At 40.2% G+C, this 16,434-nt stretch overlaps 1 protein-coding gene across 3 annotated transcripts; it reads right to left on the reverse strand.

Annotated features, from left to right (window-relative positions):
- Positions 1 to 6,954: 6,954 nt before the first annotated feature.
- Positions 6,955 to 15,433, reverse strand: TRIM69 (tripartite motif containing 69). 3 transcript variants are annotated; one of them, XM_084903409.1, is made up of 6 exons: positions 14,740 to 15,433; positions 13,852 to 13,947; positions 11,829 to 12,062; positions 9,894 to 9,916; positions 9,685 to 9,809; positions 6,955 to 7,596 (listed from the first exon to the last, which is right to left on the reverse strand). In XM_084903409.1, exons 1-6 carry the CDS (start codon positions 15,328 to 15,330, stop codon positions 7,055 to 7,057), a joined length of 1,611 nt encoding a protein of 536 aa, XP_084759535.1. In that variant the 5' UTR covers positions 15,331 to 15,433; the 3' UTR covers positions 6,955 to 7,054. The 3 variants fall into 3 exon arrangements, with proteins under 3 accessions (XP_084759535.1, XP_084759536.1, XP_084759537.1); XM_084903410.1 differs by having other exon boundaries at positions 11,829 to 12,106; positions 13,845 to 13,947; XM_084903411.1 differs by lacking the exon at positions 13,852 to 13,947 and having other exon boundaries at positions 11,829 to 12,146.
- Positions 15,434 to 16,434: the final 1,001 nt, after the last annotated feature.

The raw sequence follows: 16,434 nt of genomic DNA on the forward strand, positions 1-16,434 counted from the left end.
TTTTCAAATAAGAAACTTCTGGCTTCATACTCTCATATATTTCTTTTCTATACCATTAATTTCTGATCTTATAAGTTCCTTGGTTTTAGATTGTTTTTCTAATGTCTTGAAAGAAATGACTGGTTTTCATTCTTTGTTTTTCTAAAATGTGCATGTTGTCTATAAATTTCCTTTAAACTGTGTGCCAAAGTTTTTGAGATTCCATTTTTGTTGTTCAATTAAAGTATTTTTGGAATTCCAATGTAAGTTATTTTATTAATATGTTATTTAAAATATTTAAAACTTTCAAATACATGGGATTATTTATTTACCTTGTTATTGATTTCTGGATCAATAACAATAAGGTCAAAGAATATGTGATAATAATCCTTTAAAATCGGTTGAAATTATCCTTATGATTGAAGCATATGGTCAGAGTTCTGAGTGTTTAAAGAATGTTCATATTATCTGATTCCTCTATCAGTTACTGAGAGAAGCATATTAAAATATACTTTGTTTAGTTTTATCGATTTCTTTTTGTTAATTTTTGCTTTATATATATTGAAATTATGATATTAGGTGCATGCAAATGTATACTTGTTACTTTCTGGTTGATTGAGCTATTAAGAATTTAAATATGAACAGCAGCCCTAACCGGTTTGGCTCAGTGGATTAAGCGTTGGCCTGCGGATTGAAAGGCCCCAGGTTCGATTCCGGTCAAGGGCATGTACCTGGGTTGCGGGCACATCCCCCGTAGGAGGTGTGCAGGAGGCAGCTGATCGATGTTTCTCTCTCATCGATGTTTCTAACTCTCTATCCTCCCTTCCTCTCTGTAAAAAGTCAATAAAATATATTTTTAAATGAAATATATTAAAAAATATATTAAAAAATATATGAAATTTTTAAAACATGTGAATAAAACACAGATAAATATCTCTTTGGCCTCCGAATAGAGAAGAGTCTTTTAAACGAGACACAAGTATTAGCCAGTAGAAGATATTTGCAGAGAAAATAACCAATAAAGGATTGGTTATCCAGAACCTACAAATAACCATATGAATCAATACAAGGCAAATAACCCAATAGAAAAAATGGGCAAACACCTAAATAGAAATTTCATAGAAGAGGAAACTTAAATGTCAAATAAACTTATGAAAAGATGCTCAACCATAGTGGTAATTAGGGAAATATAAACTAACACTAAAATGAGATACTATTATGCGCCCACCTTACTGGTAAAACTTGAATTGGCAAAGACAGTAATGAGAACTCCCATTGTTTGTGAAGATATAAATTGGCACAATCATTTTGACCAACAATTTAGCATTACTTACATGGAGATATGCATACTGTATGTCCCAGCATTTTATTAGATATATACCTAGAGAAACTGTTTTTAAAAATATATATATATTTTATTGATTTTTTACAGAGAGGAAGAGAGAGGCATAGAGAGTTAGAAACATCAGTGAGAGAGAATCATCGATCAGCTGCCTCTTGCACATCCCCTACTGGGGATGTGCCCGCAACCAAGGTACATGCCCTTGACCTTAATTGAACCTGGGACCTTTCAGTCTTCAGGCCAAACTGGTTTCGGCACCTAGAGAAACTCTTGCTCCTATTTACCAATACATATCCTATATAATGAAAGTCTAATATGCTAAGTGCTGATCATCCAGTCGTTTGTTCAACCAATCAAAGTGTAATATGGTAATGATATGCTAAGGATGTTCAACCGCTTGTTATGATATGTACTGACCACCAGGAGGCAGAGGCTCCAACTAGTAGGTTAGCTTGCTGCTGATTGGGACTGAGTGAGACTGGCTGGACATATCCTGGAGCCCTCCCATGTTTCTCCCAGGCCCTGGTTGTGCACCAGTGGGGTTTCTCAGCCTGGCCTGTGCCCTCTCACAATCTGGGACCCCTCAAGGGATGTCAGCCAGTTTTGACCTGATCCTGCAGGCCAGGCTAAGGGACCCCACTGGTGCATGAATTCGTGCACGGGCCTCTAGTATATAATAATATTTATGGCAACATTGTTGTTAAAGCAATAGCAACAACAACAAAAATTAAAAACAAAACAAAACTAGAAACAAAACCACTATTTATCAACAATATTTTGGATATTTAAATTGTTTTATTTTTATAAAATAGAACACAACATAATTTTGAATTTTTAAAAAACTGAGGAAGACATATAACATGATTCTATTCATTTAAAGTTTTTAAAAAGCAAGTAGTGAAACTATACTTATATATATAGTATAGAAAAAAAACTTAACAATATATTTATTGGAAAAGCAGATCTGTAAATCATTTTCAAAAAGGGGGAAAAAAAGACCATATACAAGATGTAGATTGGTGATTACCTCAGAGCTGAGAGAGGTACACAAAGATTTTGACACTGTTCTGTTTCCAAAGCTAAGTGGTCAATGAGTACTTGATCTTTGTAGTATAATCTAAACTGTACATATACATTCATACACTCTTATATATGTATTTTACATTTTAATTTTTAAGAAATAGTCAAGTATGTCAACTTAGGAGGATTTTATCTAAACAGTTAATCAAATATTTGGCCTTGAAAAAAGCAATCTCATTTACCATTGCACCAAAAAAATTAAGATACCTAGGAATAAACTTAACTAAAGATATAAAAAACCTGTATTCAGAAAACTACAGGACATTGAAAAAAGAGATAGAGGAAGACATAAACAAATGGAAGAACATACTATGTTCATGGATTGGTAGAATCAATATTTTTAAAGTGTCTATATTACCCAAAGCAATCTACAATGGACAAGAATGATGAAAAGGACATAGCAGACGGATATGTGTGTGTGTGTGTGTGTGTGTGTGTGTGTGTGTATGCACACAATAGTCATGTATTATTGGTACATAATTTATAGTTGCTAATTTGTATAAACACCCATGAAATGATTATGATCATATTTAAGAAATCCTATATAATAAAACCTAATATGCTAAGTGTCTGGTCTTCCAGTCATCTGTTCAACCAATGAAAGCATAATATGCTAATGATATGCTAAGGCTGCTCAACTGCTCACTATGACATGCATTGACCACCAGGGGGCAGACTCTCCCAACTGGTAGGTTAGCTTGCTACTGGGATCCAGCCGATTGGGACTGAGTGAGATGGGCTAGACATGCCCTGGAGCCCTCCCACGGTCCCTCCCCAGCTGGCCAACCTCCCACAGTCCTCCTAGGCTCCGATTGTGCACCAGTGGGGTCCCTTGGCATGTCCTGTACCCTCTTGCAATCTGGGACCTCTCAGGGATGTCAGAGAGCCGGTTTCAGCCCAGTCCTGCAGGCCAGGCCTAAAGGCCCCACTGGTGCACAAATTCATACACCCAGCCTCGTGTGTGTGTGTGTGTGTGTGTGTGTGTGTGTGTGTGTTAGTAGCCCTGTGCACTAATTCATGTGCCAGTAGCTCTCTGCAGGGCCTGGCCACAGCAACAAACCAAGCATTCCACTAGGCTGCTTACGCTGCCCACTCTCAGGGGCCACCCATTCCCACCCCCCGTACCGCCCCCAGCCCGGGACTGGAGGACTCTGGCAGGGCTGAGAGGACTGGGTGCTGCCATCTTTGTAATGGAGGGACAATTAATTTGCATATTACCCTTTTATTATATAGGAGATATATATATATATATATATATATATATATATATATATATATATATATATATATAAAATCATATGGAATGGATGTGGGAGTGACTAAGAAAATATGGGAAAATGTTAATCATTTGTGAATCTAAGTGGAGAGTAAATGGGAGTTTATCATACAAATGTGCAATTTTTCTGTATAAATTTTTAAAATTTTTAAAGAAAATATATCTCTTTAGTTCAATGTTTCTCTGACCTAGTAGCACATTAGAATGACATGAGTGCTTTTAGAAACTACAAACATTCTGCTGGAGATTTTGCTTTATGTGGTCTTACATGAGGTCCAAGCATCTGAATTTCTTTGAAATATTTCTGGAAAAATCTTGTTTCTTTTTGTGCTTCTTTTGCTTCCTTTAAAACATCTTGCAAGGTTCCAGGCATAAAACAAGCTCTGCCCTGGCCATTTAGCTCTGTTGGTTGACTGTTGTCCCATGCATTGAGAGGTTGCTGGTTCAATTTCCGGTCAGGGCACATGCTCGGATCATGACCAAAGTGAATTCATTTTTAAAAATATATTTTATTGATTTTTTACAGAGAGGAAGGGAGAGGGATAGAGAGAGTTAGAAACATCGATGAGAGAGAGTCATCGATCAGCTGCCTCTTGCACACCCCCTACTGGGGATATGCCCGCAACCAAGGTACATGCCCTTGACCGAAATCGAACCCGGGACCTTTCAGTCCGCAGACCGACGCTCTACCACTGAGCCAAACCGGTTTCAGCGTGAATTTATTTTTAAAAAGTAATTTCTTTTTTTCTTTTTTCTTTTTTTATTAAAATATATTTTATTGATTTTGTATAGAGAGGAAGGGAGAGAGATAGAGAGTTAGAAACATCTATGGGAGAGAGTCATCGATCAGCTGCCTCTTGCACACCCCCTACTGGGGATATGCCCGCAACCAAGGTACATGTCCTTGACTGGAATCAAACCTGGGACCTTTCAGTCCCCAATCCGACGCTCTATCCATTGAGCCAAACCGTTTTTGGTGTGAATTTATTTTTTAAAAAGTAATTTCTTAAATGTAGTCATCATTATTTCATGGCTGTTTACCCAAATTAGCAACTATAAATTATGTGCCAACAATACATGACTATTACCTGTAATATGTGTGTATCTTTCCCCATTATAACAGATAGGAGGCTTTCACCCTGCCCAAGAACTGTACTAATTGTAATTTTAGATGGCAGGACTTAAATACTCATTCCCCTCCCCTAAAACAGCCCTGTCAGATATAGAAAATGGCCCTGGCTTAGCTCAGTAGATAGAGCATCGGCCTGCAGACTGAAAGGTCCTGGGTTCGATACCAGTCAAGGGCATATGCAATGGTTGCAGGCTCAATCCCCAGTGGGGAGCATGCAGGATGCAGCTGATCAATGATTCCTTCTCATCATTGTTGTTTCCATCTCTCTCTCCCTGTCCCTTCCTATCTGAAATTAATTAAAATATATTTTTAAAAAGAAGATGTTAAGAATAAAGCCAAGTTATATGCGACTTCCAAGGAAAGGCAATATACAATAGATGATTCATCAAAAGTACAGCTGAGATTAATGCTACTAAGCACTTTAGACTTAAAACAGGAACAAGCTGAAGGATGAGTATATTAAAAGTAGAAGTAGCAAAGAAGACAAAGTGGACAGTTGGCATTGTCAGAGAATCCATCATTCGGAAGGACAGCTGTCCTCTAATTCCTGAGCAAGGATTCTGGCTTTTAAGATTAAGGAACCAAAATGATCTGAAGGCTCTGGATATATTAGAGAGGACAAGATGAAAAACACTGATAATAAATTATAGACAAGAATGATGAAAAGAACATAGCAGATGGAGACACTTAAATGTATTTGAATACAGAAAAACAAATCCCTCATTTACACTAATAAAAGAGAAATATGCAAATTGACTATCATTTCACAATACCCACTAGCCAATCAGGAGTGAGTTTGCAAATTAACCTCATTGCCTCCGTGGAGACTGCTTGGCCATCACCAAGGTGACCCAGGAGCAGGCAAGCAGGGCCTGCAGGCAGCTCCTAGCATGGCCTCAGCGACCTGAGAGCAGTGAAGCGCAGCCTGCAGGCAGCACCCAGCATGGCCTGCTTGGTGTGGAGTAGGTAGGCCCCACAGAGAACAATGGGGAGTGGGCCTAAGCCATCAGTAGAACATCCCCGAAGGCTCCCGGATTGGAGAGGGTGCAGGTCAGGCTGAATTTTGTGCACTGGGCCTCTAGTCTAAAAATATAAAAGCCTAAGCGCCATCTGATTGTTCGACAAGTAGCTATGATGTGCACTCACCACCAGGGGGCAGACACTCAATGCACAGGCATGGAAACATGGAACAGACTGATGAATCTCAGAGGGAAGGGGGTAGGGGGTAGAGGTTAACCAAAGATCTTATATGCATTTTAGAGGCCCAGTGTACAGATTCGTGCACTGGTAGGGTCCCTTGGCCTGGCCTGCGGGGATCGGGCCAAAACTGGCAGTCTGACATCCCCCAAGAGGGCATTGCAGGAGGGCAGGCCAAGGGACCCCACCAGTGCACTGGGCCTCTAGATAGATAAAGCAAGAAAAGGGCCTGAAAAGGTCTGAAAATTCATCTAATACAGAGTCATTATACTAGACCAGTGTTTCCCAAACTTCTGACATATGTGTACCCCTTCTATAATTTCGTAACGCTGAGTACCCCTCGTACTCATGGGAACGTAGAATTAGGCGCAGCTGAGCACGGTGCAGTGTATATCCCCACCGAACTCCGGTGCAACGCGTACCCCACCAAACTCTTCCTGTGCCCCGGGGCGTACGCGTACCACACTTTGGGAAACACTTTAATAATGACAGCATAATAGACTTTCTGGGCACATTTGAAAAGGGTTCCCCAGCACCGTAAACTCAAGTTGCAGTTTACTTCGGTAACAATAACGTGATTATCACTCTCATGAGAGAGGCTCCTGTGTCATAGAAGACCCTAGTGAATTAAAAGTATCTTAAAAGACTCTGGTGAGCTGGGACCGGTTTGGCTCAATGGATAGAGCTTCGGCTTGGGGACTGAAGGGACCTGGGTTCGATTCCGGTCAAGAGCATGTACCTTGGTTGCGGGCACATCCCCAGTAGGGGGTGTGCAAGAGGCAGCTGATCGATGACTCTCTCTCATTGATGTTTCTAACTCTCTATCTGTCTCCCTTCCTCTCTGTACAAAAATCAATAAAATATATTAAAAAAAAAAAAAAGACTCTGGTGAAATCCACTAAGGACACTGAGAATGGAATTTAATTTGTGAATCCTTCCCGCCCTCGCCAGTATTCATTATTAAATTAGGAAGAGAAACCAGTAAGACTGGTAATCTATTTCAATACTTCTTTAATAATGCTCTGAATTTATACAATAGTATGACTAATCACTGTGGCTGCACGATATGCAGTGGTTCTTTATTCTCCCCACCATCATTAAGGCAAGGGCAGAAGTAGGAATAAAGTTTCTCCGTGAAAGTACTACTGAAGGTGTAAATGTGGGTCATGGTTTTAGCATTGTAGAAGGACACCTGCCCTCCTTCATAATCTAAGTATATGCCCACCTGGTCAAGGTTGCTGGTCAGCTTCACACTGCAAGAAGGCAAATCCAGAGCCTTCAGATCATTTTGGTTCCTTAGTCTTAAAAGCCAGAATCCTTGCTCAGGAGTTAGAGGACAGCTGCCTTTCCGAATGATGGATTCTTTGACAATGCCAACTGTCCACTTTGTCTTCTTAGCTACTTCTACTTCCCAGTACCATTTTCCAGACGTGAAGCCTTTTAAGCCCAGCACAGCCACACTTGAGTCAAACCTCTCTGGATCATCGGGCATTACCTGCTTAATGTCACCATGCCACACACTGGTTCGGCTTTTGGACAGCACCAAATTTGGGTGCGCTGTTTTAGGGTCCAGAGTTAATGGAAATAAGCCTAGGAAGAAAGATAAGAGAAAGCAGGGTATGGGAGAAAAGGGGTGAATGCATATTCCCATAGTAGAAGTCAGTATTTATATAAACACCAATAATTTATCTCCCCATGCTAAGTAAAATAAGCCAGTCAAAGAAACACAAATACCATATGATTTCACTTACATGTGGAATTTAATGAACAAAATAAACAACATAGGTGAATCTCAGAAAGCATTATTCTAAGTGAAAAAAGCCAGATACAAAAGACTACAGAATATATAATTCCACTTATATGAGATTTTAGAAAAGACACAAGTGGGAAAAGCAGATTTAGTGACTCTGGGGTTAGGGGTAGAGGAAGGGATTGACTGCAAAGGGATACACAGGAACTTTTTAGGATGATAGAAATTTTTTATATCTTGATTTTGCAGATGTTTACATAAGCATATATATTTGTCAACACTCATCAAATTGTACACTTTAAAATGATGAGTTTATACCTATGAAGAGCAATAGATGCCTTCACCTTTTTCACTCAGTCCCCCAGCACCCTCTTCTCTGATAGCTGTCAGTCTGTTCTCTATATCTATGAATCTATTTCTATTTTGTTTGTTTATTTGTATTTCTTTGACTGGCTTATTTTACTTAGCATAATGCTCTTAAGGTTGCAAAAGGTAAGGTTTCCTTTTTTTTACAACTGAGTCATATTCCATTGTGTAAATGTAACACAGCTTTCTTATCCACTCATCTACTGATGGGCACAGACAACAATATGGTGATCACCAGAGGGAAATGGGGGTTGAGGGAAGTAGAAGAGAATAAAGGAGGAATAAATGGTGACAGAAGGAGACTTGACTAGTGTGGTGAATACAGAAAATGTATTATAGAATTGTACACTTGAAACCTACATAATTTTATTAACCAGTGTCACACCAATAAAAATTTTAAATGATTATTTTATTCTATGTTAATTATGTCTTAGTAAAGCTTATTTTTTTATTGTCAATTATTTGGAAAAATTGTTAACAGGGATAGATTTGTGATTTTCATTAAGTCAGTAACTACCCATGTTTCCCCGAAAATTAGACATCCTCCGAAAATAAGACCTAGCGCATGGAAAGATAAGACATCCCCTGAAAATAAGACCTAGCGCAACTTTAGGAGAAAAAACTTAATATAAGACACTGTCTTATTTTTGGGGAAACAGGATACTACTAATAATGAACCTATGTAAATTCTATAAAAAACTTGTAGAACTTTGTATTTATATAAAGATTTTTATTTAGAATTTTGTGTTCTTGAAATACCATTTGTGTTCTTTTGTCCTGCTCAATTCTTTGGTATCTGCAGGATGATAAAAACTTAGAGTTCATATTAGGCACACCTATTAAAATTATTGGTGTTTTGCTGTTTTTTGGTATAGTTTTTTTTTTTTTTTTAAGCACTGAAGATCTCTAAACAATCTCCTAAGATATTATACTCCATTTTATGAACATCAAACAAAAAGGACCTAAAAGACCCTATTACATTCAAAGAGTATATATATAATAAACACCTTCAGGGCAGAAAAGATCCAGGGATTTATATAACTGATATGGCGAAACAGTATAAAATATTAGTTGTCACATTTGACAGAACAATTAAAATCATAGGCTGAGAGGTAATTCTTTTTTTTTTTATATATATTTTATTATTTTTTACAGAGAGGAAGAGAGAGGGATAGAGAGCTAGAAACACCGATGAGAAAGAATCATCGATCAGCTGCCTCTTGCACAGCCCCCACCAGGGATGTACCTGCAACTAAGGTACATGCCCTTCACCGGAATCGAACCTTCCAGTCCGCAGGCTGACGCTCTATCCACTGAGCCAAACCTGTTTCAGCGACTGAGAGGTAATTCTAACATTAGATTCTACTTACCAGTAAAAAGCCATAAATTCTTAATTCATGGTACCAGAGGAAATTCAGTCATACCAACTAGCTTTCTTTTGCTAAACTCTACTCTTCTCCCTGCTCTAGACTCTAAAGTATTAATTAGGGCCACAGAAGAGTCCCCACAGATGAAACATACATTAGGAGCCCCAGGAACCAATAGCTGCTACCCACTGATACCTGGAGAGATAATGGACTGCATTTCCTTCCACATCATGTACTGGATGGGACCTTTGTACAGGCCAAAGTTCAGCTTTCTGGAGATAAGCTCTTTGGGTGTCAGCACTTTTATTCCTTTCTGCAAGCTGCAAGGGACATAAATAATTTATTTTAGCTATCCTCCTGGGACTGAAGATAGGGTAATAATACCATATGGAAATACCACTTACCTAGCTAAGAAAGGTGTGATGTCCTGGAAGAGGAAGAGAAATAGAGAAGTTAGATGCCTGTTCATCAACTGCAGAAATTTTTTTGGTGATACTGGCCAACACTGGGATTTGATTGTCAATACTGGGACCCTGTGCAGATTGTCCCCATTTCATTGCTACCTCTCATTTTCCATCTGTCTTTTCTGATCTGCATCCTTCATCTAACCCAAGATAAACTGGTTTCTCTTGCTCTTATTTCCTAGCTCCCTTTTATATGGAATAAGAGAGAAGTTAAGGTTAGGCTACATTTCCCTATACTGCCATAGTCTCAGGAGAATTCAAGAGATCAAACATGTCAAACTCTCAGCCTGCAGGCCACATGCAGCCCACAATGAATATTTTTGCAGCCCAGCCAATATAATAGTATGTGAGAAACACTTTAATAAAAATTTTGTAACTTAATTTTTACAATATCCTGTTATACATAATCTATACTAATAAAAGGGTAATATGCTAATTGGACTAGATAGACCGGATGTCCTTCTGGACAAAGCTGCTGCAGTTGTGAGGGCCAAGGAAGGCCAGCAGCCAGCAGTGGCAGCAGCAGCAGAAGCTGGGTGATGGGGGCGGTGCCTTCCCCTAGCAGGCCTAAGCCATCAATAAGTCATCCCCTGAGGGCTCCTGGACTGTAAGAGGGTGCAGGCTGGGTTGAGGGATGCCCTCCCCACGTACAAATGTTCGTGCACTGGGCCTCTAGTTATTAATAACGAACTACAACATTCGCTAATGACTGATTACTATAATTGTGTTGCATTCATTTCCCTTACGCACCTTATGTGCAGGTGCATCATTTCTCTCCACTAATACTAGCAGCAAATATTTTAGCAGCCAATTGCCACATTATTAGTCTTGTACTGACTTATTTGGTGTGCACAACAGGAAATACTTCACTTTGGACAATAAGAAAAATAGGTTTATTTGCTTTATGTTTGTTAATTTGTGGAGTTATTCTGATAAGTTAATGTTCAAGAAAAAATATTAATTATTAGGTTAATGATTACTCATTCATTTCAGCTTTTTGTATTCAGCATGTCTCTATCGAAATAAACCTATGTTTCTATGAAAATTGGAAGCTTTTGGTTTTTTGCAGCCCACACAAACTTAAACCTTGTTTATTTGGCCCATGTTAGCCTTTGAGTTGACATGCTTGCAGTAGGTATACCTACCCCAAGGCCACTTTTCCTTACTCTGGCTAGTTAAACTGCTGAATGCTGAAGTGGTAACCAATGCCACATTACTTCAATGACCAAAGATTGGCAAATAGCTTTTCAAACAGATCAATATATGTTGCTGGGAGCAAAAAATACAGCTTAGGTTGCAACATTTATATTTTTAAGAAATAAAGCTTCAAAGTTCTTTCTGAAGAAATATTAAAACATACTGTTATTATTGGGATTTTATTATCTTCTTTTCTAGGAGGGTGAAAGGAAAGCTTTCTATTGAGTGTGAGGCAAAAGTAGCTTCCTGCTTTTCTCCCATAGAATTTAAAAATATATATATTTTATTGATTTTTTTACAGAGAGGAAGGGAGAGAGATAGAGAGCTAGAAACGTCGATGAGAGAGAAACATCGACCAGCTGCCTCTTGCACACCCCCTACTGGGGATGTGCCCGCAACCAATGTACATACCCTTGACTGGAATCGAACCTGGGTCCTTTCAGTCCGCAGACTGACGCCCTACCACTGAGCCAAACCGGCTTCGGCCTCCCATAGCATTTTTAAAATTTATTTATTTTTATTGTTGACATTATTGCAGATGTCCAGCATTCCCCACTTTGCCTCCCTCCATCCAGCCCCTGGCAGGATCTTCCCCCTTCCCCCCGCATTGTGGGAAGTCCTTTCTGACCCTTTTCCCTCCAGTAGCATACCCATAGTCATGTTGATATGGAGTCTTACTTTGAGAAAGTTGAAGGAGTTCTGCTCATCCATCCGGGCCTGGACGCTCACCATCATATCCTTGGCTAGGAGATACTGTTCCTGAAGCTGTTTCAGATTCAGCTCCATTTCCTCACTCAAGGCTTTCCCCTCATCCCGGAGCTCATTTAAAATGTCCTTTTCTTTGCCGTGCAGAAATTGATGCAGCTTTAGAAACTCCACGGAGATGTGTTGCTGCAGATGTAGCTTGCTTTCCTGGAAACCTCCATGATCATCACTAAGGTAATTCCCGAGACTAGCTCTTGGGGATGGGGGCCCACACCACCAATACTCACACAACTTGGGAAATACCATAATGGGAAAATGCACTAAAATGCAATATCAACATTGAACCACACTAAAAGGAGCCCTTTTTGTGGCAGATGGGGAGACTTACTCCATCTTTCTCAGCTAGTTTAACAGTTCAGGATGAAATAGTCAAAAGAGATGGGCAGGTTCCTATTGAAATACTGAGATGGTAAGCATTGCCATATGAAATAAGACTCTGGGGTTAATCAAACATTCTAGAATGAATGATAATACTCTCCTACCCAGAAGTATAAGCCAATATCTACCAAGCTATACTGTTAGACTGGGGTTATAAGGAGGTGGAGAGAAATATCCTTCTCGAGAAATCAGAACATCAGAAGTGGGGGTGGGGTAAGGGAGGGTGCTTCTGCTTCAAGGATAATATAAAAGAAGAGATGGGAACCCTGGCCAGAGTGGCTCAGTTGGTTTGGCATTGTCCTATGCACTGAAAGCTTGCTGGTTCAATTCCTTTTCAGGGTACATGCCCAGGGTGCAGGCATGCAGGAGGCAGTCGATTGAAGTTCCAATCTCACAATGATGTTTCTCTCCCTTCCTCTCTCTCTAAAAAAAAAAAAAAAAAAAAAATCTTTTTTTTTTTTTTAAAGAAGATTTGGGAAATGATAACTGATGTACTTGCATCTCTTTTCTTAGATGACCTCAACATTCTCATAGGAGAGCCATCTGAATAACGTGGCTTCTTGTTTCCTTATTCTCATTTCTAGTGATTTCCACCTTTATCTCTACTAATTCTTAGTTACACTGAGGATTTTCTCATCCTCAGCAATTTCTCTATCTCTAAAATGAGCTTTTTATTTAGGTATCCCTATTGCAATTTTAGGTCTCGTTGAAACCTGTGTACTGACCCCTTCATTTCTATTTCTTCAACTTCTGTCTTTATATCCCCTCTTCTCTAGCCTGGATACTATGGCCCATCATTGTTATTGTACTCTTAAAATAGTCTTAACTCTCTCTTTCCTCTAGCTCACACTTGCCTCGTTTTCCTTTCACTACTATTTCTCAGTCTTACTTGTTAGTTCTATAGTTACTTGATTTTTCTATCATGGGCTCTTTTTCCTTCTCATTCTATATCCAACTGTCTATTTAACATCCACACTCACACCTAACATCTAATGAATCACTCCATCCAGATAATTATTTTTTTAATCTCCAAAGCATATGCTGAGGCTGTTTACTTCTTTCCATCTCCATTGCCTTTCTAGACCAAGCTACCATATGGGGTCAAGTGGTAGCTTTCTAACCATTATTCTTGTCATTATCTCTCTTAATTCATTCTCCACACAGCCACCAGACAGAAATTTTCAAAATGAAAAGTATGTCTTTAGATATAGCTATCTTTAGCGGATTTGCCATAGATAAATTTCTTATTTTGCCATAAATAAGAGAAAAGACCAGAGAAACTGCAACCCCACAAAAATCATCCAGCAATTGAACCATCAAAAGGAAGAGCATATTCGGGAAAAGGCCAGTGTACTCTCTCTCTGCTTATCCGCTGTAGGGAATTTACTCCACTGCTATGTTCCTTTCCACCTTACTGTGTCCATTCTTTAATTTTATAACCCAAGTTTCATTTTGTGTATTGACACTGTTTGTATAGTTACCTTCCCACCCAAATGGCTAAAGTTAAAAGGAGGGTATATTCTAGTTCTATCTCAGAACCCCCTATCCTACTCCTCACCTTGTAAGCAGTAATTGCATCTTTCTGCGTGCTCCTCAGGGACTGAAGTTCCTTCAGGACTGCCTCCAGTTGACCCTTCATGGTGTTAAACTCCTCCTGGGAATATCACATAAATTCAACCCACACTGACTCGGGAGAGGAAGGGGCATAAGGGACATCTCCCTCAAAGCCCTGTTATGTCAGGGAAAAAAGCCAGCTCTTGCTCTAAAGGTCTTTCCTTTCCCCTATGTCATAGTTCCTGTCTCTTCCAAGGATAGTGAAGGAAATTATAAGGGGTTTGAGGATGGTAATAGGTCTGTATACATTTTCTACCCTGGTTACACTGTTCTACCTGTACCTTTACTCACATTGTTCTCACTTAGAATAGTTATTTCTTCCTCTTGCCCATCCAAATCCAAATGATTTTCATGTTCAAACTTTCTTTTACCATACGTCCCCTGAATGTTTCAGGTTTTTCTAATCTTTTCTGAAATTCTAAACATTTATGAATTACTACAATAGTTTGACAAAATTTAGGTCTCAATAGTAAACTCTAAAATTACTTCTGTGTTTTTTTGTTTTGTTTTTTCATTTTGACTAAATTTCAAGAGTTTTATAACAAGAGCAGTATTGTATGCATTCACATCCTGCATGGTGTCTAGTAGAGCATTATCATGGCAGGATTTAGGTAAATATTTGCTTAAATGAATAGTAGGCTACAGGTTTTCCACTACTCCTTTCCTATATTAGCACCTCAAGAGAAAGAACATTGTAAAATATATTGCATTTTCTGAGCATTCTGATCTTTCTAATAATCATCTGAGTAAAGGGGTGAAACTGCAAGAGAGAAGAAGTCCTACAGAAAATATTTCCCCAGCTCTCCTAACGGATTGATCAAGGCTCACCCACCATGAAGGAATGGACAGCGTCAGAGATCTGAAGGAACTCTTTAGACTGCCCTCCAGACAACCGAGCATCTTTGCATTGAAAACAGATCAGCTTCCCTTCTGTCTTACTGAACAGTTTCAGGTTCTCTCCATGTTCTGGGCACTGTGGATGGCCCTTGAGTAAGGGTAGCTCCTTAATCTTCTCTACCAGCTTCTCCAGTACAAGGTTGAATGCACAGTTGCCATATTGACACAATATCTTACACTTAGGACAGAATGTTTCCTTTTCTTGCTGCTTCCAAAAGTTTTGAATACAGGCCTGGCAGAAGTTGTGACCACAGGTTAGCATAAGTGGATCTCGGAACCAGTCATTACACAGTAGACAGTGTAGCTCCTTAGTAATTTCTTGTATCTGCCCTTTAGAAGGCATCTGAGTGATCAAACTCTTCACTTCAACGAAGCTGCTTTGGTCAGAGCTGGAGGAGGTTTGTGGAGTTACCTTTGGAAAAGAACAGTTAAAATGAGTTCTCTCTCTAGCTACACACTTCAGGATAGTGGACTCCACTCCTAAAGAAGTTGAGAATTGTTTTTGCAGCCAAAGTAAAAGCACCATAATCTCTTCTTTGAAAATGATCCAATAGAGAGAAACCAAGATGGCGGCATAGGGTAGAGACCTGAATGCAGCCTACCACAACAAATTTGAATTTAGAACTGGAAAACAGGGGAAACATCACCCTGAAGCGCCGGATGGCTGGCTGAGAGGAGGCTCTACCATCTGGGAAGGAGAAGAAGGCACGCTGAACCTCAGGAACTGTGAAGGTACAGAGAACTGTGCCTGTGAAAAGGCAGCGGCTGCCAGACTTTGCTGCTGGCTTGCTTGCGGAGTGCGGAGAGGGCAGGCTGAGTTCACTGCTGGCTTATTCCCTGCGCGTGGAGAGGGTGGACAGCTAATGCGCGGCTGGCTTTCTTGTTCAGGAGGAAAACAGAACCACCCTATTGCTCTGATAAACTGCCCCAGACAGGGAGAGGCCAGACTGTCAGGCAGTGGGCAGAGATCTCTCGGAGGTGTGTGAAGCCAGCAGCCATTACTGTGGGACTCAGAAACCAGACCCTCGTAGGGAGAGGCTGACCAAAGCTTGTCTGCACCACCCGAGACTCCACCCCATCCAAGCGGAGCACAGAAGCCCTTCCAGTGGCTAGCTTTCTCGTTCGCCATGAATAGGACTCTCCTAGGGAGGGACAGACAGGAATCCAAAGCTTGTCTGTGCCTATACAAAAGAGGTGCGCGCGCCTGCAACCAATCTTGCGGGATTCACCAAAGCTTGGCTGTGCCACCCGAGACTCCACCCCATCCAAGCGGAATACAGAAACCCTCCTAGCTGAGACACTTCTGATCCTCACAGCCAATTGGCTTGGAGATCAACGCTTCCCAGTGATACTAGCAACAAGCAAGGCTTAACAAAAAGACTGCACACACAGCCCACAAAGGGCTACACCAAGACTGTCCACCTCAGGTAACTGGGAGGCTGACCCACTGAACCATATAGGACACCTTAGCACACAAAGCCACCCTACCAACTCAGGGAAGCTGTGAAAATGCCGAGACAAGGAAACAGATCCCTTTCCCCACACCCATTGTCCTCATCCATAGGTGCACAGTTTTTTTTCAGGCTCTTCCCGCACCCCCCACTCCCCTTTTCCTTTGAGAACCATCAGT

Source organism: Pipistrellus hanaki, assembly GCF_964339955.1.
Source record: "Pipistrellus hanaki genome assembly, chromosome: 1".
NCBI lineage: Eukaryota > Metazoa > Chordata > Mammalia > Chiroptera > Vespertilionidae > Pipistrellus > Pipistrellus hanaki.